This window comes from Aspergillus brasiliensis (genome assembly GCF_001889945.1).
Source record: "Aspergillus brasiliensis CBS 101740 unplaced genomic scaffold ASPBRscaffold_7, whole genome shotgun sequence".
Classification (NCBI taxonomy): Eukaryota; Fungi; Ascomycota; class Eurotiomycetes; order Eurotiales; family Aspergillaceae; genus Aspergillus; species Aspergillus brasiliensis.
The window spans coordinates 87,755-114,130 of record NW_027137448.1 but is presented as its reverse complement, the minus strand read 5'-3'; the positions used below and the strand labels follow the sequence as shown (position 1 = coordinate 114,130).

General features: G+C 49.9%; 12 protein-coding genes across 12 annotated transcripts; 8 read left to right on the top strand and 4 right to left on the bottom strand.

Moving 5' to 3' along the window:
- Positions 1-93: 93 nt before the first annotated feature.
- ASPBRDRAFT_55522 (uncharacterized protein) lies at positions 94-3,004 on the bottom strand (the record flags this gene model as incomplete). Its single annotated transcript, XM_067627400.1, has 2 exons — positions 94-2,685; positions 2,987-3,004. The coding sequence occupies 2 exons, from the start codon at positions 3,002-3,004 to the stop codon at positions 94-96; spliced, it is 2,610 nt and encodes an 869-aa protein (XP_067478095.1).
- Positions 3,005-3,027: 23 nt separating this feature from the next.
- ASPBRDRAFT_196407 (cytochrome c oxidase subunit 7) lies at positions 3,028-3,643 on the top strand (the record flags this gene model as incomplete). Its single annotated transcript, XM_067620988.1, has 5 exons — positions 3,028-3,056; positions 3,240-3,318; positions 3,389-3,449; positions 3,508-3,539; positions 3,614-3,643. The coding sequence occupies 5 exons, from the start codon at positions 3,028-3,030 to the stop codon at positions 3,641-3,643; spliced, it is 231 nt and encodes a 76-aa protein (XP_067478094.1).
- Positions 3,644-4,551: 908 nt separating this feature from the next.
- ASPBRDRAFT_127817 (putative C6 transcription factor) lies at positions 4,552-6,867 on the top strand (the record flags this gene model as incomplete). The annotated part of the gene is made up of 6 exons (XM_067618006.1): positions 4,552-4,613; positions 4,676-4,847; positions 4,901-4,956; positions 5,014-5,426; positions 5,485-6,377; positions 6,430-6,867. The coding sequence occupies 6 exons, from the start codon at positions 4,552-4,554 to the stop codon at positions 6,865-6,867; spliced, it is 2,034 nt and encodes a 677-aa protein (XP_067478093.1).
- Positions 6,868-7,064: 197 nt separating this feature from the next.
- On the bottom strand, positions 7,065-8,619 carry ASPBRDRAFT_127499 (uncharacterized protein; the record flags this gene model as incomplete). The annotated part of the gene is made up of 4 exons (XM_067617977.1): positions 7,065-7,480; positions 7,544-8,021; positions 8,075-8,412; positions 8,460-8,619. The coding sequence occupies 4 exons, from the start codon at positions 8,617-8,619 to the stop codon at positions 7,065-7,067; spliced, it is 1,392 nt and encodes a 463-aa protein (XP_067478092.1).
- Positions 8,620-9,088: 469 nt separating this feature from the next.
- Positions 9,089-10,546, top strand: ASPBRDRAFT_55518 (indoleamine 2,3-dioxygenase; the record flags this gene model as incomplete). Its single annotated transcript, XM_067627399.1, has 3 exons — positions 9,089-9,382; positions 9,480-10,100; positions 10,166-10,546. 3 exons carry the CDS (start codon positions 9,089-9,091, stop codon positions 10,544-10,546), a joined length of 1,296 nt encoding a protein of 431 aa, XP_067478091.1.
- A 1,504-nt stretch (positions 10,547-12,050) lies between these two features.
- Positions 12,051-13,614, top strand: ASPBRDRAFT_592892 (MBL fold metallo-hydrolase). Its single transcript, XM_067628032.1, has one exon. The coding sequence runs from the start codon at positions 12,344-12,346 to the stop codon at positions 13,436-13,438; it is 1,095 nt and encodes a 364-aa protein (XP_067478090.1). The 5' UTR covers positions 12,051-12,343; the 3' UTR covers positions 13,439-13,614.
- A 261-nt stretch (positions 13,615-13,875) lies between these two features.
- On the top strand, positions 13,876-14,742 carry ASPBRDRAFT_43696 (putative cysteine dioxygenase; the record flags this gene model as incomplete). Its single annotated transcript, XM_067625045.1, has 3 exons — positions 13,876-14,271; positions 14,325-14,583; positions 14,651-14,742. The coding sequence occupies exons 1-3, from the start codon at positions 13,954-13,956 to the stop codon at positions 14,737-14,739; spliced, it is 666 nt and encodes a 221-aa protein (XP_067478089.1). The 5' UTR covers positions 13,876-13,953.
- A 597-nt stretch (positions 14,743-15,339) lies between these two features.
- On the top strand, positions 15,340-17,179 carry ASPBRDRAFT_43695 (Zn(II)2Cys6 transcription factor). Its single transcript, XM_067625044.1, has one exon. The coding sequence runs from the start codon at positions 15,366-15,368 to the stop codon at positions 17,097-17,099; it is 1,734 nt and encodes a 577-aa protein (XP_067478088.1). The 5' UTR covers positions 15,340-15,365; the 3' UTR covers positions 17,100-17,179.
- Positions 17,180-18,166: 987 nt separating this feature from the next.
- yaf9 (YEATS domain-containing protein YAF9) lies at positions 18,167-19,064 on the bottom strand (the record flags this gene model as incomplete). The annotated part of the gene is made up of 3 exons (XM_067617920.1): positions 18,167-18,873; positions 18,941-18,965; positions 19,032-19,064. 3 exons carry the CDS (start codon positions 19,062-19,064, stop codon positions 18,167-18,169), a joined length of 765 nt encoding a protein of 254 aa, XP_067478087.1.
- A 335-nt stretch (positions 19,065-19,399) lies between these two features.
- On the top strand, positions 19,400-20,473 carry horA (ubiquinone biosynthesis protein COQ11; the record flags this gene model as incomplete). The annotated part of the gene is made up of 4 exons (XM_067618014.1): positions 19,400-19,445; positions 19,524-19,578; positions 19,642-19,982; positions 20,052-20,473. The coding sequence occupies 4 exons, from the start codon at positions 19,400-19,402 to the stop codon at positions 20,471-20,473; spliced, it is 864 nt and encodes a 287-aa protein (XP_067478086.1).
- Positions 20,474-21,105: 632 nt separating this feature from the next.
- ASPBRDRAFT_55512 (pre-mRNA-splicing factor SYF2) lies at positions 21,106-22,141 on the bottom strand (the record flags this gene model as incomplete). Its single annotated transcript, XM_067627398.1, has 3 exons — positions 21,106-21,153; positions 21,205-21,840; positions 21,899-22,141. The coding sequence occupies 3 exons, from the start codon at positions 22,139-22,141 to the stop codon at positions 21,106-21,108; spliced, it is 927 nt and encodes a 308-aa protein (XP_067478085.1).
- Positions 22,142-22,509: 368 nt separating this feature from the next.
- ASPBRDRAFT_196397 (uncharacterized protein) lies at positions 22,510-24,429 on the top strand (the record flags this gene model as incomplete). Its single annotated transcript, XM_067620987.1, has 1 exon — positions 22,510-24,429. One exon carries the CDS (start codon positions 22,510-22,512, stop codon positions 24,427-24,429), a length of 1,920 nt encoding a protein of 639 aa, XP_067478084.1.
- Between the last annotated feature and the right edge of the window lie 1,947 nt (positions 24,430-26,376).

The window sequence follows — 26,376 nt, the reverse complement described above, 5'->3', positions numbered from 1 at the left end:
AGCGGTGTGTCTTGGCTGGGGTATTATTACATGTAGATTGTTGTTGTTCTATGTGTTTGCTATATAGTGCATATTGTACATATATGAATGAGTTCACCGGCTACTCACAAAGGCTGCCCCCCGTAGGCTCTTCTCTCTCAACAAGGTTCGACGGGTTCGACGTTGAGACATCCGCGAGCTGGGTGGGTTAACCAGCCGATACACATCCCTGGACTCCCAACCTTGGAGCAGGAGGGGCTGTCCCCACGCACGGTCAATATCGCCCAGGACTCGCTCCACACTATATGGATTTTCCCGTCGCAGCATGCGACTCATGTGACGACTAGAGCGGCGAGGCCGTCCGAATAGAACAGCAAGTCGGTGCCGGCAGGCTCGTCGGATCCATCTCGGCCAAAGCTGCACACCGTTCTGTCCAAGCTCGCGAAGGAGGACAAGACCGCGCACCCAAGGGACAAGATTTTCACCATCTGCGTGGAAAGGATTGTAGTCATCTCGCTTGGAGGAAACACGCATCCGGAATCCCCAAGAGACGAGAGCGGCTTGCGTCTGTTTGCTGAATATAGCCCCAAGAATGGATTTGCCGTGCTGGTCAGGGAAGATAGTATGGGACGATTGGTGCGCAGTCGATAGCGAGATGATCTCCAGAGGAGCGTGGTCTTGTTTGGGCGTAGAAGAATAATGACGGGCCAGCCAGAGACAACATGTCCGAAGCTCATCCCAGCAGTTCATCATACCAAATCGTTTGATCATCTCGACCCAAAGGTCAGGAGACACAGAAGCACCCACAGGAACAATGCGCCGTAGAACACGGAACAGAAAGGTCACTTCCACGACTTCTGAGCGACGCTGACCCTTGATCGGACCAACACCGGGTCTGCGAGGGGTCAGGACCTTTTCAACCATGAAGTCAATGCTCTCTTTGGTCAGGCTCTGACTGCGCAGTGCCATTTCATCAACCAGCTTGGAGGCCAGAGTCCACTCGCCAGCTGCAAGATGTTTCCTGAAATGAATGTTGAAGAGAGCCGGCCCTTCGTTGGATAGCTCACTCAAGATTGCCAGGGTCATATGATAATGACGCCAATCCTTACTCATATAGTAAGATAGAAGTAGTGACTCCTGTATGCGCGCATCCTCAAGCACGTCAGGGTGCTCGTCGCTGTGGAGCAAGTCCGATAAAAGTATGTCGCGGTTCTCTGTGGCTAGCTTGCGAAGAAGACGCACAAACACAGAGCTCCCCAGCGAGATGCCTGCTCGTTCGAGCTTCCGGAGCTTACTTAGTATATCTTGACCCCCCCGAGCTCTGAGCGCCATCTCCCGCAGAGATTGAGGTCCAAGAGCCGGCACGCCGAACATCTTTAAGCCAGAAAGGATTGTGTCGAAATTAAGAGCTTCCGTGGCAAAAATCCGCGCGCCGAACTCGTCCTTTATTGGCCTCTCTTCATGCGCAACCTTTCCTTGGGTTTCCGCAGCTATTGTGTCGGGACCGTCAATTTCACGTATACTTTCAGGGAATCGTTGAGCCGCATAGCTATGAAGTTCTTGGTAGGATGCCCATGGCCCATACTGTTTGGCGCTCTCTAGTAACGGCTCGAATTCGTCGAAGGATTGTGGATGGTCATTGTGTTGGATGAGGAGTCTGTGCATTGAAAGCACATCATCAGGACTACCACAGCGTAACAGGGTAGACATGATGGGAGCATAGATCTGGTGGCCTGGAGTCAAGCGGCAGATGCTACGGAAAGCCCATAAGCTTGATGAAGCTACCCGGCCCCCTGACTTGATCGCACCAGTGGCTCTGTTTTGCTGTCGTGCGGTAACAGTTGGCCGGAAGACATGCAGAATATCGTTCGGTCGTGTCAAATGAGGATGATGAAGTCGTTTATGCCATTCCACCGCCTGCCGTGTCATGCCGCGGTCAATAAACCCACCAACGACAGTCTCATAAAATCTCTCCCAACGTTTCCCAGTTGTATTCCAGAGCGCCAGCGCATAATTAGCGATCTCATTCAGAATGACATCGTGCCGTATGCCAACTTCCAGAAAGCTTTGCCAGAAGAAATCTGCGACTTCTCCTTCAACAGGCAGTTGCACGCCATCAACTCGGCTCGTCAAGCCCTCCCATATATCTAGCGTGCCTTTATCACCATAATGGCGTTGTCGGTAGCGCAGTAACTCCTCCCAAAGAGCGAAATCGTTCCGATGCACCGGGTCATCTATTAATCGGGTTCCAATGTCATCTGTATGTCCTATGTCCGACTCGAATTCCAATCTCTCTGGTTGTAACGCGAGGCTTCGAGAATGGGTGGCAAAGGAGCTTTGAACCGAGTCGCCAGAGCCTCCACTTTCAGCTGCGGCCTGTTTGTGTGGCGTATTAATCTCGTATATACGGAAGCTGAATGCTCGCTTCGTTGAGGGGAAAGAGGAATCGGTCACAGGCGTCTGTTGCAACTCCGCAGCTGGCGCGCTTCTCGCCTGCTTGTGAGTCTTGGATAAGCATCGAACACATTTAGCTGTGCGTCGCACGTCCAATTGTTCAACCCCAATTGGCATCGATATCAGGGAGTCGAGAACCGAGAGAGCTGACGGCCTCTTCAGTAGTCGAAGAAGAGCCGGGCGCATGAGGTTTGAGGAAAGGAGAGCGAAAAGAAGGCGGCAGTAAATCTGACCATCCTCGTAAATCGCACTCTATCACGCAGTGTGTTAGTGGCACATGTGAACACAGGTAAATGGAGGCTTTCTTCTGCTTTGCACACCTTTGATTCCGCGGACTACTTCTTTTCTGGGCACGCCGGGCTTCCCTCAGAACACGCCATACTCTCTACGGTTAGAAGCTTGCATTCTCACGTGATAATTATTAAGCCTCGCATCCTAAAGGCGGAAGTGGGAGGGTAATCACGTGATATACAAGGACCGTTCGGGTCCACACTTCACGACATCGACTGATCATTGTTGCTGCTAGCCTCTCATCTGCCATTGTCCCTCCTACCTCCTCCATAACCCCCATTGTCGCTTTTGCGCACCGCCAAAATGTTCCGCACCGCTCCTCGTATGGCTGGGTATGTTTGCTGATTTCATTTCGTCACTTGTTCGCACGCATGGCTCCCTGAGCGCGGCCGGGCTGACGGCTTGTCGGTCGGGACTGTTTGCTGCTCAATTGCGTGGACATTCCGTGCAATTGGGGCTCGGAAGCGACACTCTACCCTGGATTGGACTTGCTAACATGTTTTACCTTCCAATAGGTTCGTGTTCCGTGAGAACCGTGTCCCTTACTACCAGCGCCTTTTCCAGAACCACGACGGCAAGCGCCAGTGGTGGAAGGTCCGTTGCTCCGCGAATAAATCGAACCTTGCAAAGAGATGAGAAAACCTAACAGGCGGGATATTTACAGACTGAGCGCAGTGGTTACCTCATGTGGCCCTACCTGATCTCCGTCTACGGCATGGGCATCGGTAAGCCCTCAAAAGACATAAATGATAGTGGACAACGGCTAATGCATATCTCTCTTAGCTACCACCTACGCTATGGGTCGTATGGTCTTTGTAAGTTGCACCTCGGAATACCGTGTTCCAACGGGGATCCTGTAGAATGACAAATTCACTAATGCGCATAATAGGGCCACAAGACCTGGTTCGGCAAGGCGTAAATGCGGTCCTCGCCAACTTTCACACAGTGTACCTCTATTTCTATGATAGGCAGCTAGAAAGAAAGATAACTGACGTTGTATATAACTTTCTCCAAGGCGTCAGAGCGTTAATACTTGCCTCCTATATGTTTCATCGTATATTCTCGAGTATCCTGTGTCCTGCCATGCTCGGCTTTTAAGGTGGATTGGCAAGGAACGACCAGCAAACCGAGTAGAAGTCGGATTGAGGGAGCCTGCCGCTGTACATTTGTCCTTTAGAGGCATGCCGCGGCATATAAGCGTTGCAGGGCCTGGTAACCGTCAATGGATTCACTACAATGGCATGATGCGACGCCCCCGGGCTTCCTCGGTTCAGCGAGTATCCCTGCTATAGGGCAATAAACATGGTACATTATTCGGCTGCACTGACCGTTTCTCGTTCCAAGTTTGTCTAGCGTGGCTATCATCGCTGAGAACTATACTATGTAGCTACCTACCTGGTTAGGTGAAGCTTGTCCGTAGATTAGTCATCTATACATTGCATGGCACTTTATCCGAATTGGGGAACAAGATACGGCTACCTACCGAGATAGTTGACAACCTGCGAAAAGGCCATCTAACGTTGGGCTGATAGTTCAACTCCACAGTCTTCAAGATGTTCAATCCATAGTACTTATCTCCTGCTCTGTGATCTGGATATAAAGGCTTAGACAGCCGCACATATGAAAACAATATTCTATGGTAACTCTGCCACCTGTCAACGAGCACACCGAGGATAGTGGGGATATTGTACTTCTTCGGAGCATATAATAGCTCGCGCGCACGGCAGCACAGAGCTTCCACTAGCAGAAGTGACTAACAATAAAATATTCAGTATTCCATGTTTTATATACAACATTGCACATTTTACGCGACTATCAGGGTGTGACATGGCGTCCACAACTGCTGAGCGGCCGGCTAAGCGAGTGCGGCAAGCTTGTGAACCATGCAGGTGAGACGGAACGCTCGTCCGATCTTGTACTATATGACGCACTACCCACTGACACTTTGCAGACGCAAGAAGGCAAAATGCCCCGGGGAACAGCCGGTCTGCTCCTTATGTGCCCGGTTAAACCAACAATGTGCCTATGCTGGTGAACATAGATCATCGACAACTGGGCTTGCCATCCCACGGGAGGCGGCTTCTGTTCCTCCCAGCTCTGAAAGCAGGATCTCGGAGATCTTGGTGAGATAAGATGTATGCCAGGATTTATGGCGAATACGACTGACCTCCCACAGGAGGAACGACTAGGAAGCCTGGAGGCTAGAATGGGGCAAGTTCTCGACGCCCTGGGGTAATTCATCGCTTTCCCGGATTCGATGCCATCGATGCTCTAACTCATTCAATCTAGACAGAACAGCTCCAGACAAGAGCCATGGGAAACAGCTCCTCGCCCTGCTGTCATGAGTAACGCCGTCGCATCATCCCTTTTAAACCCAACTATTCCCTTCCCCACCTGGGAAAAGGTGCTCTCGATGGCAGAGCTGTATCTGATATATTGTGACTCGCAGCCCCTCCCACTCTTTCGAAGGGAAGGCTTTCTCAATAGCCTGGGGAGCCGTGACCCAGAGATAGTATATGCCATGTTGGCACTGAGCATTCGGTTCTCCGAGGACGAGAGTTCGCGGACTGGCGGGTCCACGTCGCTTATAAATGGCTATACAGAAGTAGCCAGGGGCTTGGTCATGAGGAGAGTTTCGGAAGGACCAATAGAGCTCTCAACCCTCCAGAGTCTATGTCTCTTGAGCTTGGTAGATTTTGCCAGTAATATGACCGCTGACGTATTTCTGAAAGAGTGTTTTGCTAATTTGATCACTAATAGATGGAAATACACACCGTTCAAGCATTCATTGCAGTTTGGCAATGAACTTGGCACAATGTGCCAACCTTGGCTTAGAGTCTGGCTTAGTACAACCCCCAGCTGTACGCGAAGAGCGCAGGCGCTGCTTCTGGAGCATTTGTCTTTTGAAGCGTCTTCACGGAGTTGATTTCGACAACCTAGATTTTCCTGATGGCTGCTTTCCCCAGTTCCCAGAAAGTCCTACCCGGCCGCCTCCAACAAATTCATCAAGTAATGGGACAAATGAAACACGATCTTCAGGAATGCAGGATCAGGGTATTCTAGCCTACGTGATCATGCTCAGCGAAATATTTGCAAAAACTGCGAAATATGTTAGGCGCCATGGGAAGCCTAGCAACGTACCTCCGTGGTCTTCACAATCAGAGTATTCAAGGATACTGACTGCTCTTATGGAACGGGAAACGCAGATGCCATACAGTCACAGATTCAAGCCAGCTAACCTGAGTGAGAGAACACTTGAAGATCTCCAAGAAAGGAGGGATTACTGGGGCCCATGGCTACTCAACCAGTTTCTATACCATACGATCTTATGTCTTTTGAATCACCCGCTCTTACTCTCCCTCAGCCTCAGAAACTTTCGAAGTACGATCCCCGAGATCTTCCTGCAGCACACCTCCGACTTGATTTCGTCGCATACGACATGGATAATACACTTCATAGACTATTTCGAAGAAAGGTCATTCATAGTCTCGGACCCTTTCCTGGGCTATAGTGCCGCCGTGGTAGCAACAATTGAATTACAGCTCAGCTTCACGGAAAATAATGCAATCCGCGAAGACAAGCGTAACAGATTCTACAAATGCGTCAGTTTCGTGCAAAACCTCGGACACAAGTGGCCTCATATGGCACGCTTGGTAAGTCAATGTCTTTAGCCCGTATGCCGTTTACCTGCTGACATCTAGACAGGCGGACAGATTGCAGAGATTGGAAGATGCTGTGTCAGCATCCTATGAACTTGAGTCTGGTGCCCAAAATAAGTACTTACTTATAGATCTCTCGCGCTTCTGGGAGATTCTCGAGTATTCTTCCAACAGTGATGCAGAGTCAGCCCGTCGCATGTTTGGGGACTCCCTCTATACAGAAGCTCCTACACCTGGAGCCGAAGTGTCGCAGACGTCCCCATTACCGGAGCCTTTTCGTTTGCACACACAACAAACTCTAGCCCAGTCGCCAACTTCTCAATTCAGCATTCAGACCCCCATAGTGACGGCCGACGCGCAGTATCCTATGGGTGTCGGCTCCCCTTCCTACGATGAATTCTCGATATTAGCGACGAACTTCTTTTCTCAAGCCCAGGACTTTCTGCGAAGTGGTGATCCTAGGAACGGATTTGGAAACTTATAACCCGAACAGTACGGGTCTATCATATAGTTCATACACCGAGTCTCTGCTTTTGCAGAGTGATTGTGAGCTATGTCGCCGTGAGAGCTCCAAAAGTCCAATCTAAGAATCAAATAATTTGGTATCTATCTCTAAAAACATCCATCGAAGAACGAACTTTACATGACTCAGCCCTGGCTAAATAGTCTTGTGAAGCCCCATCACTGCTGCAGTGCATCCTTGAAGATCTTCACAAATTTCCAGACCTCGCTGAAGCTGTTGTACAAAGGGACCGGAGCAACACGCACGACACCCGGCTCCCGCTTATCACAGACTATTCCGGCTTCTTGCAACTTCTGCGCAACATTTTGTAACAGGCCAGGCTTGAGTAAGAGACTCAGTTGTGCGCCTCTCGCCTCGGGGTCCGCTGGCGTGATAATGCTGAACGGCCTGGATTCCGCTTCAGTATCCTTGAGCAAAAGGAACTCAAGGTATGCTGTTAGCATCTTTGATTTCTTGCGAAGATCTGCCATTGATGTTTGATCAAACACCGATAGAGCGGCACAAAGACACGCAAGGTCGATGGCCGAAGGATTCGAGATCTGGAACCCTCCAGCCCCAGGAATAGGCTTGAAGTCTGGTTGTCAACTATATCAGCTTACTAGCTCACGAAGTTGTCTATGGCCAAGGGCACACATACTGTTATCCATCTTGAATCTTACCGATCGGTCGCCACCATACCACCCAGTCAGACGGTGACGGAATTTGGGTGCATCCTCTCCTGCGCTGTAATCGACCTTGCCGTGTTCTTCATGCACGAAAAGTCCCCCCATTGCTCCTGGACCGGCGTTTCCGTACTTGTACGTGCACCATGCTGCAAAATCAACGTTCCACTCATGCAGTTTTAGTTCGACATTAGCAAAGGCATGAGCCAGATCCCAACCAACAACCATGTTGCGCGAATGGGCATATTTTGTAATTTTCTGGATGTCAAACAGCTGTCCAGTATAATATTGGATACCGGGAAGGAGGATCATAGCAGCATCATCGGCATGCTTGTCGATATAAGAGAAAATCTTCTGTGTGGATATCTCATATTCGCCTTCATCTGGACCAATGAGCACCATCGACTCCTTTGGATCCAAATCATGCCAGGTAATATGAGATTCGATAGCGTACTATACACAAGTCAGTGCCATGATCTTGGAAAGGCAGCTTCTTTCGAACATACATGGTCACTTGGAAAAGCCTTCCAATCCATCAAGATCTTGTGCTTAGTCTGCGTCGGCTTATAGAAACTAGCCAGCAGCAGATGAAGGTTCGTTGTAAGTGTTCCCATCGCCGCGACCTCTTCTGGCTTTGCTCCCACAATCTTGCTCATCGATTCAGCTGCTTGCTCTGAGAGCAGCTGCCATTGCTTCAAAGGCGAGCCCTCGAGATCAGTGAAGTGGCCGCCAACACCAATAGATGACCAAGTGTCCAATTGTGCTTCTAGATACTTTTCTGTGGCCTTGGGCTGAATGCCAAGTGAGTTGCCGCAGAAGTAAATGCATGGTTCGGGTGAAAGACCTGTGACAATCAGTGATGCGGTCTAGAACTGTCAGGATGGAACCTACCAGGCTTCGCTAGCTTTTTAGAAGCAATGTTCGCCTTTGATGGGACGATAAACTTATCCCGAAATGCAGCAAGGCTATCAGAAGAGTCTAGAGATGCTGCATATTCCTCTGTCGCTGCCTCAGCGGGGAATGCCAGACTGATGCCGTTCAACTTCGACATTGTGAAATTGGGTGATAATCGAACTGCAATAACTGAACTCAAGAATCAAGAAGGAATGAATCAACACAGAAGCCAGCAGCCGACCGTCACCAATTCCAATTTATATATGGATTGGCGTGTGACACAAGGCACTTCCGTCTGTCCCTCCCACCGGATCCGGATACCATTCCGCTTCCGCCTCATCATCCGTGTTGCCCGGAGAGCGATAACAAAGCCCACTCCAATGATCCGGATGATTGTTGGAATTCTCGCCAGCCCGCTGCCTTCCTGCTTGGAGGGATCTCTGTGAAACGGGAAATGGTCTGCCTTTGCCCACTCGGGTGGCCCTCTCGCGATTCCTCTGGATCCGGCCCTCTTCCGTCCCTACTTGGGGATATGATATAAACACTTGAATCTACTCTTACCTGCAAAGGGAAATATCCCAGAAGTCTTGGAATATTAAGCTGTCTTCTCAAGTGCACATCTGACCATGCTTTACACACCGAATATTTCACTTGTCGAATATGGTGTCTCCCTCCAGAACGGGTTCCTCCCGGAAGTTCCTCCCGTGAGGAGGTTGGGTGACCCTTACTACTCTCCGTGGGAGGACATCGCCCAGGACTTGCCTGGGCTCATTCAGTCTGGTACTATTAGGAGTGCTGTGGATGAGCTGGGTATACTCTCTACTAAGAAGTTGCGGGGAGAACCTGAGTGGCGGAGAGCATATGTTGTGCTAGCTTACCTTACACACGCCTACATATGGGGAGGAGAAAAGCCAAAAGATGTACGACCCCCTTCCAAAGTGTCACGTCCCTCTTGAAATGCTACTTTTCCTGTCCATCACTACATGGCCCGTGCCTTTGCTGACATCAATGATACAGGTACTACCCCCCTGCATCTCGCGCCCATTCATCGAAGTGTCGAACCACTTAGAGCTACCACCGTGTGCCACATATGCTGCCCTTAATCTTTGGAACTTCTCAGTACCCTCCGTTGATACCGACATTACGGATCCCGACAATCTATCAGTGGTGACCTCGTTTACTGGCACCAAAGACGAAGAATGGTTTTTCGTTCTCTCCGTCGCTATCGAGGCCAAGGGAGCACAGCTCCTCGATCTCATGCTGGATGCTATGCATGCGGCTAATATTGATGATGGTCAGCATGTTATTTCTCGTCTTGAGCAGCTCAGCTATGGTCTCAAGGAACTTGGTGACCTCTTGGAACGCATGTATGAGAAATGTGCGCCGCCTGTCTTTTATCATCAACTACGCCCATACTTAGCCGGCAGCAAGAACATGACATCAGCTGGGTTGCCAAATGGTGTATTCTATGATATTGGAGGAGGCCGAGGCGAGTGGCATCAATACAGTGGTGGTAGCAATGCGCAAAGCTCCTTGATCCAAGCCTTTGACATTTTCCTGGGTGTGGAGCATTCCGCCACAGGGGAAGCCAAGTCTAATGGCAAGCCAGATCCTCAAGTCAGGACTGGCTTCATGCAAGTAAGAGCCGATCCCCGAGAGGGCATACAGACCAAGCATGTTGATACTGACTGTGTATTTCCCAGAACATGCGTAACTACATGCCAGGCCCTCACCGGCGCTTCTTGGAAATGATGATCCGCACGTCCAATGTGAGGTCCTATGTGTTAAGCCACAAAGCTGGATCTGCCTTGAGGGACGCATATAACATGGCAGTCATGTCACTTGGAGGGTTTCGCGACAAGCATGTGCGGATGGTGACTCGATACATCATCATGGCTGCAAGGACCCCGCCGCCCAACCAAGTATCTTCGAGGATAAACCTAGCCACCACGACAAGTACTATAGTGGACAGCTCTCATGAAAAAATTGACGCCGGCGTCAGAGGAACGGGCGGGACAGATTTGATCCCCTTTCTTAAACAGACCAGGGACACAACGAAGGCTGCAGCCAGCTACACCGACTAAGACCCAACGATGCGATTGAACTTTACTTTTGCATCCCTTGATACCATATAAGCAACTCATTTGATGTGTTACATTATCCCTTACGATTAGCCAGTCATAATGACTTGTCAGGGGAGCTTTCTTGTTGTACAATTACTTCATGGGGCATAGTCTTGAGACAGACGGCCCGGGAGCGGAGGCGGATACGGATGGCGGGAACGCAGAGCGTTGGACGGTATCCGAGGCGATCCGCAGGAGATGAGCCTTATCGCTTGTCGTCGGTCTGCTCCTCACCTCGCTGGCACCACTTACATCATCATAGAAGCACATTTAGATCATTTGTTCTGTGTTTCTTGGAGCTTAATCAATGCAGTGATACGTAGCAGAATCATTATCCATAATCGAATGCATCGCCTCTATTGCGGATATTCGCCATGCGGCCGCTATTCCCACTTCATCGGCAAGCAGGAGATCTGTTACACAAAGCAACAGAGCTATTAGAAGAAAGCCAACCAGGCCATGCGATCTGCCAGCTTTCCTTGACACTTTTACCCCTTGGCCTCCTTCGAGAATGGCGCTAGAAGGTTCCTTGTTGAAGTCCACACATGATAGCACTGCCGTGTCTACCCAGCATCAACCTGGCCCACAGTAACTCCGCATTTAGCATCTATGCGTAACGAGCTTCAACACAACCATTGAGCCAGTTAGTTGTCGCTTGCTTTTCGCCAAATACCGCCCAATTGAGAGTTCCCTTCGTTGGGAACAACCGCTTCCCATCTTTGTGTTAACAGACAAACTCAACACCGACTCGGCGACCTACAAAGCCCTATCGTAGCACATCGGAAGCAAGATACAGTTTCCACCTGAATCAATCACCAACCACCTCTCCTACGATATATCAGATGAACGAAACATCTGACCAGCAACCTCCTCTTTCCCTCCCTGCCAGTAGCCTATCTAGGAACCTATGCGGTCATTGCTCTCGTGACCGTCTTTCTCTACCCATAGCACCACCTTGTCCTTTTCCACGGGAAACCATAGTAGCAACTTACCAGGTAGTAGAACAGAGCCAGCATATCAGACTACCCAATCAGTGTCTGACATCTTGTTCGACCGGGCAAAACCCCCGAACCTGTACTCTGGTATCCAAGTCTCACATTCCTATTAGGCAGGTCTCAAACCGGACAAAATCAAGGGGGTGTGGTGCGGCAGGCAGAGCATTCGGCGATTGAAGCTTATCCGATCGGCGACCGGCTTATCACACCATCAACGCCATTATGGCGATGCTCACCGCAATTCTTGGCCAGTAAGATATGCTTGTCGCAGTTTTGAGGAATTCACGTAGATAAATACTCTTGGACGTGACGTCTAGGGGGGTGGTTTGGGGCGGTGATGCGTATGTCTGGTGGTCATTGCTTTTGATGGGGTTGTGTTGCTTTTTTTGTTCTCTTCTCTCTGATAGTATGTTTTTGTTGTTTTGGTGCAGTGGCGGATAAGATAAGGATACACATGCTACTACTGAACCCGGGGACCATGAAAAGCCTTCAGGTCGGCGAGGTAGGGAACCGGGGATCGGGCTCGAGATGACATTCGTATAGAAGAGTCATATTAGTATCTCGCCCGAGAAGAGAATGGGATATTTATAGGGGATGTCATACGTATAAGAGATAACATTTTAAAAAGAAAAGAGTCATATTATGCATCGGGTCATATTTGTATGAAGTCAACGAAAGAACTACATGAGCGATATATACTACTCGCCACTATCGCAACATCATACTATACTACTACATAAGAAACAGAAAACACCAGCAACACATGATGGAACCAATCATCCATCCCATATTCGAGAAACAAACCTCAACATGGCAATACATCGTAGCCTGTCCCGAGACACACGAAGCCGTGATCATCGACCCCGTCCTCGACTTCGATCCATCCCAACTCACCGTGACCACGACCTCAGCCGACGAACTTCTTGATCTCGCCGCCTCAAAAGGCTACCACATCACTCGAATCCTCGAGACACACGCTCACGCCGACCACCTCACCGCAGCCCACTACATCCAGACCAAGCTCCATGAACAGCGCTCATCATCATCCTCATCCTCCTCTTCATCATCAACAACAACAGAAACAAATCCCAAAGTACCCATCTGCACCGGCCACCGCATCCGCCAAGTCCAAGCCACATTCGCACAACGATACAACATCCCGGCCCACGACCTGGACACCGCATTCGACCACCTCTTCCAAGATGACGAGACCTTCCAAATCGGACGCATCACCGCCCAAGCCCTCCATCTGCCCGGCCACACGCCCGATCACAGTGGATACATGATAGGCAGCAATGTATTCACGGGGGACTCGATCTTCAATCCAGACGTGGGCAGTGCCCGGTGTGACTTCCCGCATGGCAATGCTCGCGCTTTGTATCAGACGATGCGGAAGCTGTTGGCGCTACCGGAGCATGTTAAGCTGTATACGGGGCATGATTATCCGCCTGGGGGGTCTTCTTCTTCTACGGGGGGTAGACAGCCTAAGGCTTTTGTGACCGTCAAGGATCAGAAAGAGGGGAATCTGCATGTGAAGGAGGGGACGGGCGAAGAGGAATTTGTGAAATGGAGACAGGAGAGGGATGCTGCGTTGGGTGAACCTCGTCTGTTGCATCCTTCGTTGCAGGTCAATGTTCGGGGTGGGAGGATGCCTTGGGGGGGTGATACGGGGAATCGGAATCGGGGCAAGGCTTTTCTTTGGATGCCTGTGAAAGTTCCCGAGGCGTTCTTGGGGGGTAGGAGAGGTGTATCTACTTTGGTATCATCATCGTCGGCTAGGATCGGGGGAAGTTCACAGGCTGTTGTTGTTCTTCGGTCTGTTGATAGGCTGAGGAGGGCTATGCGGAGGTTTGTATAGATTAATTAGTTATGTATAATATGGTGCTAGTATTAATTAGATGTGAATTGGGGCATTCTTTATGACAGAAGGATCGAGCCCTCCACGTAATGATATGCGCGGTCAAGTGGCCTAGAACTTGGTTATCGTCGTCATGAGCATTTTCAGGAGAAAGTAGAGCTGAACATTGTTGTCTGTCTGTCGCACGCGGTGTAGATCGAATTCCCGGGGTTGTTCAAGGGGGTCAACTGAATGCTGCTCTGTTGATGAATGGGCCTTTCTCATTGGTTGATGGTTACTCTCAGAGTTCTCATTGGATGATTTTCGATCGCCGATGCGTGTCCCTACCCAGTCGCCGATTGAACTTGTCGGCCATCCAGGAGCTGTGTGTTGAATCAAAGTACGGAGCTGGGACTTTTATCGAGAAGCTACCAATATCAGCTCCATTAAAGTATAAAGGAACATCGGAAAGGCCAAGTTTTACTTTCGATAAGTACCAAACTTCGATATTCAACCCTATCAAAATTGGTGACACAATGGCTTCTACAATGCTTGCATCTTTCCCTGGTACTACTGCTGCTACCAGCTATACAACCTCCAATCTGAGCAAGGACCGTGCTCCAGTACTGGCCGAGGAGGACAACTATACATTTGAGCAACTCGTCCACGACCTGAAAAGCTATTTGGGTAGCTCCCGAGGCATTGACGGACAACACGTTGACCACAAGGTCTTGATGGCCTTTATGTCCAAATACGCTTCCAACCCTAACGACTGGTCACGGTTCGCGCGTAACGACGTGAGCAAGAACTATACTCGCAACCTGGTGGAGGATATCAATGGCCGCGCCAACCTGGTCAGTCCTTATATGCAAATTGTTATGGTGCTTGACGACTAATACGTTCACAGTTGGTTCTGGTCTGGAACCCACAGAAGGGCTCGCCCATCCATGATCACGCAGATGCGCACTGCATCATGAAGATTCTCGGCGGAGAGCTGAATGAAGTGATATACGATACCCCAGATCCCACACGGGGCCATGATGCGCCGTTGACGGTCAAGCAAGAGACAACATACAAGACTGACGAAGTGGCTTATATCTGTGACCAGATCGGGCTGCATCGGGTCATGAATCCTCAGAAAGATCAGGTTGCTGTCTCTTTGCACTGTAAGTTGTTGGCCTCCCATCCTGTTGGAATTGGAATTCGTGGTTATCTGACTGACGACTTCTGCAGTGTATACGCCGCCTAATGCTGCGGACTTCGGGTACAACATCTATGATCGTGACACTGGACGGAGCAGCCATGTCTATCAAGCATCTTAAGAGGGTAGGGGGGAATTTGGACAATATCAGTCGAGTGCAGGACACTCGCGATGAGTTATGACTAGCGTTGATAATCTGTATGCATCTAATATGGGACTTGGCCGACCCGGGATAGATACCCAAGGGTTCTTGCTTTTGGCATCTTTGTATCTCAATGATATGGTTTAGATTGAAGTAAATTAAGCCATGCATAGTACTAATCAGTTTGAATGTCTTAGAAGGATTGCCACTCTTCTTAGCGACTGTTGTAGTCTGGGTAGTGGTGCCCTTTCCGTAGAGTGTAGAGCTAATGAGCCATTTTAGATGGCATAACAGATGCACTTACTTGACTAGACTTCATTTCATTAAAAAAGAAAAGTAAAATTTGTTAACTTCACGAGGCATTGAAATGGCGACATTCACATCTTCATACCAGTTATGTATGCATATAGCTTAGTCATATGCGCTTATGAGTCTGCGTGGGCCATAAAGTGCGCATCTCTATGATTGCATCTCCTTCACGCCAGCTGACTCCTTCTGTTTCATCACTCTCAGAACAGTCATTTGTCTTCATATCATGGTACTACTATCTATACTATATGTGGCATAGTCCAGGATGAATGAGATCTTCCAAAGCATTACTGAACATGACTCGTCCATCACCGCTTGCCTGTACGGAATGTCGCAAGCAACATCTCAAATGCGACGCCAAATCCCCCACCTGCTCTCGCTGTTTACAGAACCGACTCAAATGTAATTATCTTCCTTCTCGTCGGGGAGGGAGACGGAAAACCCGTGAAACATATCGGCAGCACCACGATGCATCTTCCGCTGACCTGCTCTTGTCACCTCACACTACCGACATGAACGGACGTGATGCTTCTTCGACTATTTCTGGTCAGCAGAACCAGCGCATCACTCCAGTTGCGGAGGGCCAAGACCAAGATGCTGCGGACTCCGATGCTCGCCTAGTCCGCCTGTACTACGAAAACTTTCACTCGGCGCATCCCATCCTGGTTCCAGCTCCCTTGTATGAAGAGCGCAAGTACCCAGCGTACCTGCACGAAGTCGTCACACTCATAGGTGGCCATTTCTTATCCAGTGCTCCCATTCCTGATATGGCCAGTGTGCAACTGAGTGCTAGTGGCGAGAGGACGCCATGCAAGGTACAGGCCCTTTTGCTGTATTCGATACTTTCATGCGCTCGTGGCGAGTGCTCGCAAGCTCACACATCCTTTTCCCAAGCTGTCGATATCGCGCTGGAACTTGGAATGTACCGACAAGAGTTTGCATCCACGTCTTCCAACGCTGTAGAAGCTGAGAGTCTCCGCCGGACCTGGTGGGAGCTTTTTATCGTCGACGTCTACATGGCAGCTTTGCAGAAGAGAGTGGTCTTGCGATGCAGTGGCGTTCCTTACGACGTTGCGTTGCCTTGTGAGGAGTCCGTATATGCCAATCACACCAATATACCCTCACCTCCCACTCTTGCTGGGTTCAATAAACGCATTTTCACCGACGAAGAAACAAGCTACTCATCGTTCAGCTACCGCATCGAAGCGGTATGTATCCTGGCACGGGTATTAGTGCTGAATAGTCTGCCAGAAACACATAGGGATCACTTGCAGGCTGTGGAAAATGCGCTTGTCAGTTGGACAAACCATCTCCCACCAAACAAAGTCGATATCGTGGATACGTACGGCAGCGTCGATGAAATACTCTTCCAGGCACATACTACTATTCACTTTGCAGCAATGCTCCTGCATCTCCCAAGAAGCAGTCTTCGGCCTGTCTGTCCAGAAACCGAGTGTCCGATTTGCCCGGTAATCCCATCTCGACTGTCCCCATCTTTCACCCGACATGTTCATGATATCAAAGCCACGGAGGCATCTAAGCAACTCTCCAACCTTCTCTCAGTTCGCCCCAGCGTGCAGAGATACAGTCCATTCGTCGTGTTCAGTTTAGTACTCTGCGGGATGGTACAGCTGGCCACAAGTCGGATTCATTCCTCAGAATGCTCGGATCACCACTGTAACCGGATAATCCTGGTTCTGGGCTGCCTGAAGACACTAAAACAAAAGTGGCCCATCGCAAATCGAGCCCACTATTTCCTCAGGAGCGTGGCAGCAGAGACATTCACGGCCTGGATCGAGTCTCGATATCCACAGACCAGCAATGCTGTGCCTCTAGCCTCAAGAAATGGTCCCAGCAATCTACCTGAAAATAATGCGTGGCTCTCTGTTGTTAGCAGCAATGACGCATCCAGGCCTGCGGAGACCGACATACAAGGCATATTCTCACCGGGACTGCTATCCGCATACATCGACCCAACCTGCAGTGAGCCGCTGCTTCTAGGTCCAATGCCCGATCTTGACTTCACATGACACTTTCTTTGCCGTGATGTTCACCCAGAGGCTGATTACACACGAGTATGCAGTTTTCTGAGGTCCTCTGAACATTGCTAGAAGAGTCTTACTATCTTCTTTGCTGCATTGCTTCTGGACTCGCTCGGGCTACTTACGTTAGATACCGCTGTGACGTACATTCAGCAAACACTGCAGCACTGAGATTTTCCAACCTGACTCTGCTCGGGGATGATGCCACGGACTCGGATTCAGCCTTGAATACGTTTTCTAAGCCTACATTTAAGTATCCTCGCAGTCGACGGCGCCAAGGCCTCTTACAGCTACGATTGATTCAAACTAGAACGCTTACTGCTTTGCAAAAAAGGTTCATGGCTTTCTCGTAAGCCAATGCACCGCGTCGCTATCTCATTATGAATCTTGTTGAACGTGGCTCGAGGAAGATATAAGGCTGAATGATGCTTTCGTTTCGTGTATTCAACATTAAGAGCATTGGTCTGCATTTGCACCAAGATCTAAAAGTTTTTTGATGAATGGGATGGCTGCTGGAGGGGTCAAGAAGGACCAGACTAAGCGGGCAACCGCGCATAAGCACAAAATGAAGTTGCTATATGATGGTGAATCGAATCAAGCACCCGAAAATCCACCTAAAGATCTTAAGAATTAAATCGAATAATAATGCCTGTATAAAATTGGTATGTACGACCCCTGGGTATGACTATGTATTGTATCATGGCAGTTGTGTGAACCGCAAACGTTCACGATAGGCTCTTCCAGGCTGCGCACATGCATATTCTGCAGGCTTGAAAGCAAGGCAATCAACCTGGACGTAGCACTACAGCGAGGGCTCAGCATATCAAGGTTATGAGCCCTTCGGGTCTTCGGGGGCCACAGAGGATGTGCCTTATCCCACCCTGAAAAGGGAGTACTTCGGGGAACCCCTGGTTTATCGATGCCAGCAAGAAGATCCCATGTCTCGCCGGACAATAGCCACCACGCCAGCTGGGCAACCGAAGCGTATCAACACGCGAGTAGAGCACGCCTCAAGACGTGTAATCCAAACATCCACATCCCCAGTATCTCAACACTTAACGCTTCTTTGTAGTAGTCGGAACGCCCTCACTCGCACGCAACTCCGCTAATTTCTTCTCCCGCTCAATCAACCGTTCCCTCTCCTGTTTGATCATCTGCTCGACCGTTTTATTCGCCTCCCCCAACCGATCCATCTCACTGCTCTCCGTCGTCCGACTGTACGGATTCTCTCCCGACGAATTCACCGGAATCTCAGCCGTCCTCACATTCTTCTGCTGCTGCTGCGCCTGCTTGGTATTCTTGCCACCCTTCCCCTTCTGCGGTTGCCCGGCTGCCCCCGAACCGCCCGTCAAGAGCTCATAGAACTGTTCCACGGGCTCATTGAAAACCACCTCCTCATAGTTCTGGCTAATCACCAGCTCGCGGCGTTCTTTCTTCGCTTCCGCGTCCGGCCCGTACGGATGCAACTTCAAACTGTGCCATAGGGTCTGTGGCTTCTCGTTTGACTCTGGAACAAAGTATAGCTTGATCTGGATCTCGAATTCACCCCATCCGGTTTCGGTTACTTCGAAGGGGGCCTGTTCGACCGTTCGCACGTTCTGGGCGTAAGTCTCGTGGAGCTTGAATTGCACCTTCTTCAGCCAGTAGGAGATGTCTTCATCGTTGACGCCTTTCACGAATACGCGCCACTGGTGCGTGTGGTCGGCTGGAACGTGGGGTGGCTTCTTGGCTGGGTCAAAGGGTTGGGCTTCACTGCCGAAGACTGCGGTGGAGTGTTAGAATGGGCTTCGTCTTGGGGTTTGAAGAAGGATTGGCGGATAGAGGCATACCGAATGGTCGGAAGACAGAGACGCCCTGTATAGTTATGATAGGTTAGTCGGTGATTTAGTCTTGTATGATTTGGAGGAGGGATGAACTCACCCTAACACGCTTGGTTCCTGTCGCCGATGGCATACTGCGAGACTGACGATACTTTTAAGCTGAGATAGGCGAGTTGTATGCTGGGAGCTGGAAATAACTGAATGTAGCGATGGTACAAAAGCAAAGTGTGCAGTTCCAGTGTCGCTCTTGTCGCGATCCAGGCCGCGGAATCTCTGCAGCCGCACGTGACGGATGCGGGTGATACGATAAGGAATCCATCGGAAGCTGAGCTGCGGCGGGCGGTCGTTGCTTCCTCCGCATTCGAGCTCCGTCGATTTGGAATTTATGAAAATGATACGTTGAAATCACTACTTCAATTATCACTAAATAATACGATCTAATCCAGATTCATTCGGTTCTTTCCTACAATGGCTGCGAAGAGGGTGGTTGTCGCCGGCGGAAACGGCTTCTTGGGTATGTGATGCATGCAGTCTATGTACCTACCAGCCGGACGTTTGAGGAATTGATACTAACAGCTTATTCTTCGTGCAGGTTCGAGGATTTGTAAATCTGCTGTCGCTAGAGGATGGGACGTTACGTCGCTTAGGTACGAAAGGACACCGGTATCCATATTCCCAAAAGCTGTTATACTCATAAACATGGTGTTTAGTCGCTCCGGAGAACCGCGATGGGATACCGTCACTGGCTCACCCAGTCGCCCAAGCTGGGCCAGCTCCGTTGAATGGGCCAAGGCCGATATGCTCAAGCCGGAAACCTACAAGCCCTTCTTGAACGGCGCGACCGCCGTCGTCCACAGCATGGGAATCCTCCTCGAGGCGGACTACAAAGGGGTGGTGCAGGGACGAGAACCGATCATTAGCGGATTACAAAAGGCATTTGCAGCGTCGAAACCAGGAAGTCAGGATCTGTTGCAAAGGCGGGAGGGAGAACCTCTTCAAGTGAAAGAGCGCAATGGGCAGTTTACATATGAGCTTATGAATCGCGATTCCGGTTCGTATGATCGCAGATTATGCTAGGATGGAAAGATTGCTAACATCTCAATTCCGTTTTTCTATATAGCGATCGCATTGGCACAAGAAACCCTGAATGAACATGTCCCGACTTTCCTTTACATCTCGGCTGCTTCAGGCGCTCCGATTCTCCCCAGTCGATATATCACAACGAAGAGAGAGGCGGAATCTATTATCGCGGCGAAGTTACCGGAGCTGCGGAGTGTCTTTGTGCGAGCCCCGTTTATGTACGATGAAAGCAGGAAGTTCACTCTCCCCATTGCTCTTGGTGGCTTTGTCGGTTCTCAAGTCAATGCGCTGTTGGGCAACAGGCTGGACTTCCTTGGCTCTATGGTTACGAAACCCTTCCAGGTGGATATTGTGGGTGAAGCTGTGATGGAAGCCCTGGATGACGACTCTGTCCAAGGAGCCTTGGGGGTAGAGAAGATAGAGGCTCTAGCTACGAAAGCGTGGAGAAAGAGCATGCTTTGAATGAGGAACACAAGGACAAAAATATTTGATTGCCAAACTAACATGTCAGACTGGCTGCTTGGCGCCTTGGTTGAGTATTTCCAAGGTGAGCAAGGAGAAGACCCATCTACCGACTACCGACCAGATCCATGGAAGGCATGCGGTCTAGGCCTAATTCCCGATCAAGCGCATAACACCATCTGATTTCGCTCTGGGATAACGGAATCAGCAAAGTGGCTTTGTGAGAAGGCGATCTCGAGCTGTTCAGGTCCCTCTGGAAGTTGCCACAGTGTACACTACATCATGTATCATAGATGAGACTATAATCAAACATGCCCAATTCGTGTTCCAAAGGCCCACCAGTCTGAAGACCGTCGAGTGACTTGAGAACTCGGTCAAGACGATGGTATGACGGTGATAGGTGCGGCCCGTATGCGCTATAACCGGATGCCAACTTGGTCGAGCAGGGTAGCGGACCCTGCAAGGGAGTTCGTCGCCCGCCTTCATTGCATTTCTCCAGTAAAATCCGAAGCGAGGCGCAGAGAAACGATAATTGACAAAGCGCACACATCAAGTTGCCGTCATGCAGGTATTTGCAAGGCAATTGTATGTTTGACTGACCTGCAGATTCGGATTTTTTTTTTTGGCGCGAATCAGATCATCGTACCACGCTCGAAGCTGTCGCGAATCTCCGTAGTGTACTGGTAAAAATTAGCTAAGTCCTCTGGAAGACGATCGAGTACAGAACGCACCTTATTATAGAATCTGGACAATTTCTGGTTGAACTGCTTGTTCTTTTCGTTGATGTAAGTGACGTCGCCGTCATCGTCTCCGCGGCGGTCCCTCCGCTTCTTGAGTCGGACCTCCTCAGCTTTCCGAAGATTATCCACGAGCTTGTCAACAGCAGCTCGGTCGGGCTTGTTCTCCGTGAAGCCAACACTGTCAGCCGTGGAGTAGAAAGAACCGTTCTTATCAACGGCGATCATTTCACCGTCATTGGTCTCAACGATCTCGAGATCGCCATTGGCAGCGGCTTTTTCGATAGCTGCCATCTTCTCCCTCTCATAGGTTTCAAGGTCAGGCTGTACTTCCCGCAGCTGTCTCTTGTACACCTTCCGCGCGTCTTGGGTGTAGTCCTGGAATGCGACATTGTCCCGATGACGCTGCTTCTTTTCCATTCGCTTGTCCCACTTTTCGGACTCATCGACAGTCCAGTCCCAAGCACGTTTACGTTCGAAGTCCTCGCCGGCGGCTTCCGTGTCAGCCTTGAGAAGGTTATGCGATGCGAAAGCATGTTTGCGAGAGAGCGAGGACAGTAGCGACGGATCGGTTGCGAGGCGCTGTGTTTCGGCGACTGTTTCTTTCAGGTTCCGCTCGGTAGCGGTTTTCTAGAGTGATGTCAGTACGAACACAGCAGAAAGTGATTATTCGCGACCGGTCACTTACTGCGCGAGCCTGGAGAGCCTTGAACCTTTCTTGCCGTTGGCGGGCTCTTGAGGCAGCATCATCCTCCGTTTTGTTTGAAAGCGCCTCATTCGCGGTAGCTGCTGCACCAGAATTTCCCGTCTCCTTCTCCTCTGGAGCCGATGTAGGTTCGTTGCGATCATTGTGGGCTTGGTCATTCTCTGCGGACTGCTTGGAGATTTCCTTGGCGCCAGAAGAGCTGGCCGCAGACTGCTCGGCAGGCATGCTGCAGGTATTTAGAAATGACAAGTAAGATCCGGAAAATATACTGTTTATGGAAGTCTCGTAATGATAGTCGGCTGAACAAGACCTCAAGTATAGGGGCGAGAGTGGCTGCAGACAAAGGTGGATTTCTGACAAAAGGAATGAAGCCTCGACTTCGGATTCGAGTTGCTGTTACGCCATGGTCCACCGCCATGCTGACCGCCTTTCCCCTGGTGGGTGGATTGCCGGATGTTACGTATTATTATGCTTTATCCACCCGCTGCCATCTCCACTTTGGCAACCCCGGATTATCGCTGGCATGCCCATTGAAGACCGCCTCCATTCCGTCAGTTGTCTGTGTCCTTGATGTCTAGAAGTGGACGAAATCTATGTCACTATACTCTCACCTGGGCGTGCTATTACGGCGGCGGACATTGAGATCTTTCCATGTTTCACCATCGCTGTGCCGCCATGTCTCCATCGACGTCAACACGAGAGCTTCATATACCGAGCCCACTCCGTCCCACCTGCTCAGATTCGCTCTGACAGGTACCACGAAACCTTCTCACAATGACGTCTCTAATCCGGAACTTGACAAACATCTCTCGGACATATTCCTCGGTGATTGGCCCTTAGTCTCTCTACCACCACCATTCTGGAGTTCTGCTGGTCGACAGATACAAAGCCCCGATGAAATTGCGTCGTTCAAAGCCCTGAAGCATGACGTACGGACCCTGCGTCACTTGCAGGTATTCATTGAAAGAACTGTCAATGAAGCGGAAGGCAGTCTGCTTTTACAAACACAGTCCTGCGCCCTCTTAGCGCAAGCGCTAAATCGTTGCCAGAGAAAGAATTCCTACGGCGAGATTCTCTCAGCGCTTAGTGCTATCATCACAAGACTGGAGAAGTTGAACCTACCACGTACGGGTAATCTATACTTTTTGGGAATGTACTATGCTGCACTTTCGTTATCTGTGCCGGCCCTTGAAAGGTTTCTGGATGGGTACCTTTCCGTTAGCTGGTGGCCTATGGACAGCCAAGCTAGTAATTCTCTGGTGAATGCGCTCCTCAATGCCCTTCACTATATGAGGTTCCGCGAGGTTACTATTGATACGAGCGCGCTACTGGAACTGATCGAGGGAGGTAAGCAACACAGGAACAGAAACCTACACGATCTGTTGTCCTGGGGCGATCCTGCCGAACAAAAAATGCATCGTGGGAATTACCTTTATTTACTCGCGAGACTGGGGAGCGAAGACCTTCTGTCTGAAGTGTGGAATCAAGTGATCTGGAGACTTTCGCCGAACACTCCACCTGAAATGTACCAATATGTGTACTCTTGTGTAGTGACTGTGATGGAAAGTGGCGATATTCTCCGTGCTATGGATTGCTTGCAAGAAGTGTCGGAACACTCCCGGGGCACGCTACCTGGCATCTCGGAGTTCAAGGAAGTCAACACACTACTTGAGTCAGAGATTCTTGGTCCCTTGTTGCCTCGACTGGCAGGCGAGAGAGAGTACTTGAAGCTTCTTGAGGCTCAACTAATGCAGATGGAGAACAAGTTGGGTCTCAGCTGGGATTCTGAAGGCCTCTACCACACAGATATCAGTGATCCACACTCCATAGTCTCTGATATGCCTCTCTTTAGTATCGATGGTGACAGCATCGGCTACGAGAGCACTACACGCTTAGTTACCGAAATCAACGCCTTGGGATGCTCCAGGTCAGTGACAGACCTCGGTAAGATTGCAGAACTGCTTGATGAACACGAGGGGGTTGCGATTCCTGTCTCTTTACCAGCAACTGAAGGCCGGGATGTAGAATATGCCTGGCTTCCCCGGTCTCCAGTTCGGTGCTGGGGTGCCTCTCCATCTGCCGAGAAAGAGGGAATTGAGTCTTGGACACCTTCAACGTTGGGCCTAGTCCGTGTCAGCTGCGATAGCAGTGGATCCCCTCTCGAACGATCTATTCATGTGATGCAGCTCGGTCGTTTGGCAAAGAGAGCCCGATGTCCACATGATCAGGAGTCACGCTATGAGAATCCTTGGGAAGAGACTGAGCATATAGTTGCCTGGGATCGTGTCTATGGCCAACACATCGCTGTCTACGTTGGTCCGAGCAACGGTCCTATTGAGAAATGCATAGAGTCACGAGCTGCACAAGCGCGATCTGGTATCAAGGCGATCACCACAGTTTCTCTCCATGGTGATACGGCACCAAATTACCAAAGTGATTTGATTTCCTTCATTGGAAGTGCGTCTATGCATTATTACATCGATGAGGACCCAAGCCCGGACCTGATACTTTAACTGCTTTTTTTTGGTCACTAGTGTACATAAGCATCGAGCTCTTAGTGCTTGTTTAGCATGACTAGCCTCGTTTCTCATACGATGCATCTTCAGCAATTACCATCGAAACTTACCCTGGAGGGGGAAGCACTTACTAGCTCGGCTAAATATTGCGGTTCGCAAAGTGTGTCCGCTTTGAGGCCTAATTTCCCCTATGCTTGAAAGCTAATGTTACATTCTCTCATACATGGAGAAAGTAGGTATCATACCCGCACGCTAATAGCGTCCATCTGTTGCATAAACCTGTATATGCAGCTGGCAGACACGTTCAGCATAAGCACGGATATTCGTGATTGACTATCTTGCTAATATGGCAGAAGGCTACACCTGGCCAACGAAGTCTGGGCAAGTCAGCATCGTCCTCAGCCGTCCTCATCTCGCGTGACGGCAATTCCTTAACACAAGTGGCAAAATCTATGCAATACAACTAGCATTGGCCAGTGTTACATACTGTTCCAACGGAGAGCCCGAAAGTGATACACTTCCTCCTGTAGAGCACCATTCTATCGGCCAAGTCCGAGAGCGGGACTTCATGTCAAGCAAGCCACGTCAATATCTTCCAATTGGGAGAGACATGGTTCCATGGGTTGATCTTGTGCTCTACCACCCGCTTAATGTCAGATAGCATTATCTGGCAGCTGAGCTGAAGCCCCTTGCAACTTCCTGTCTCAAATTACGTCAGTGTTCCGTGTCACCAAGAGAAATGTTAGGTGAGCAAACTTTCGAGACAATAAGCAGGTTTATAGGATACTGAATGCTGGCTTATGCTTCTAGTACAACATGATCGCACTTTTCACCATTTTGGTAGCCTACAGCGCATTGTGGTGACTGACCTAAACTGCCTGCTCCAGTATTCTATCAATGCAATGGGCTCCTAGCGGTCTCTGACTGTCAATCCTACGTTCCACACAACATGCTGTAACGTTTGTCAGTACACCGGCAGCGATTCAGTATTAGCTCCATGGCTGGGTGTGGAACCTATGCTGAAAGCTTCTGATGATATGAAGTGATCGTTAATGAACGGATTTTGGGTAGATTTATAACGTACGTACAAGAGAAACGTCTCCTAGACAAGGATGCTCACCTTTGTTCTGAGTAGTTTCAGGTGTGCAAGTCCCTGTGGCCCGCGCTAAGAGCACACGCAGGGTACCGGAAAGACAGAACGAAGAGACAGCAAGGATATCCTAGCTTCAGGTGCAAGGCCGGTGCGGACGTCTGAAAGCCAAGGCAAGCTTGTCAGCTTGAGAGCCAAGGTATCCTGGCTCCCTTGCTCTCACTAACCCTTTGTCAACGCCGATTAATAGACTAAATAGGAAGGTCGATATTGGGGTCGACCCGTAAGTTTTCAAAGATCTTCTTCCTTTGCAGGGTTGCGCCATTAGTTCGCGATCGAGGCTTCCACGTCGCCCTAGCAGGGGTGCTGATGCGTCCAGGATTCGGTGTGCTCTTTTGCTTTTTTCCCTGGAAACGTCCCAAGGAAGACAGATTGCATCGATCCATATCCTTCTTATTCCTGACTTATATTGTGGTCCAGAAGGAAGGCATTCTTGCATGAGCAGTTCATGGAGATTTCCACATCCCAAACTGTCGCTGGCGTGTACAGCCCAAAGGTAGTCTCGACGCGAGGCGGGCGGCCCGTACTTCGGCCAGAACCTTGGGCACTCAAATCATCCGGTGAGACGGGAGGACAAATACTTGTTAGTTAGGTAGTAATTATGTCCATAGGTAAGGTTTGTCTAAGATCTAGTGGCCGCATTCCCACACTCTATTGGTATCAACTTGCCTTGTGTTTCCTCTTCAAGTATCATGATTTGTCAGAACCGTAGATACTAGTCACCCCAAATGAACAGGCATTAGTAGGATTGGCGGGTGGCTAATTAGGACGCGTAGGTAGGTAAAGGAAGATTG

Coding starts and splice junctions, on each gene's coding strand:
- ASPBRDRAFT_592892 (XM_067628032.1), top strand. CDS start 12,344: ATGATGGAACCAATCATCCATCCCATATTCGAGAAACAAACCTCAACA.
- ASPBRDRAFT_43695 (XM_067625044.1), top strand. CDS start 15,366: ATGACTCGTCCATCACCGCTTGCCTGTACGGAATGTCGCAAGCAACAT.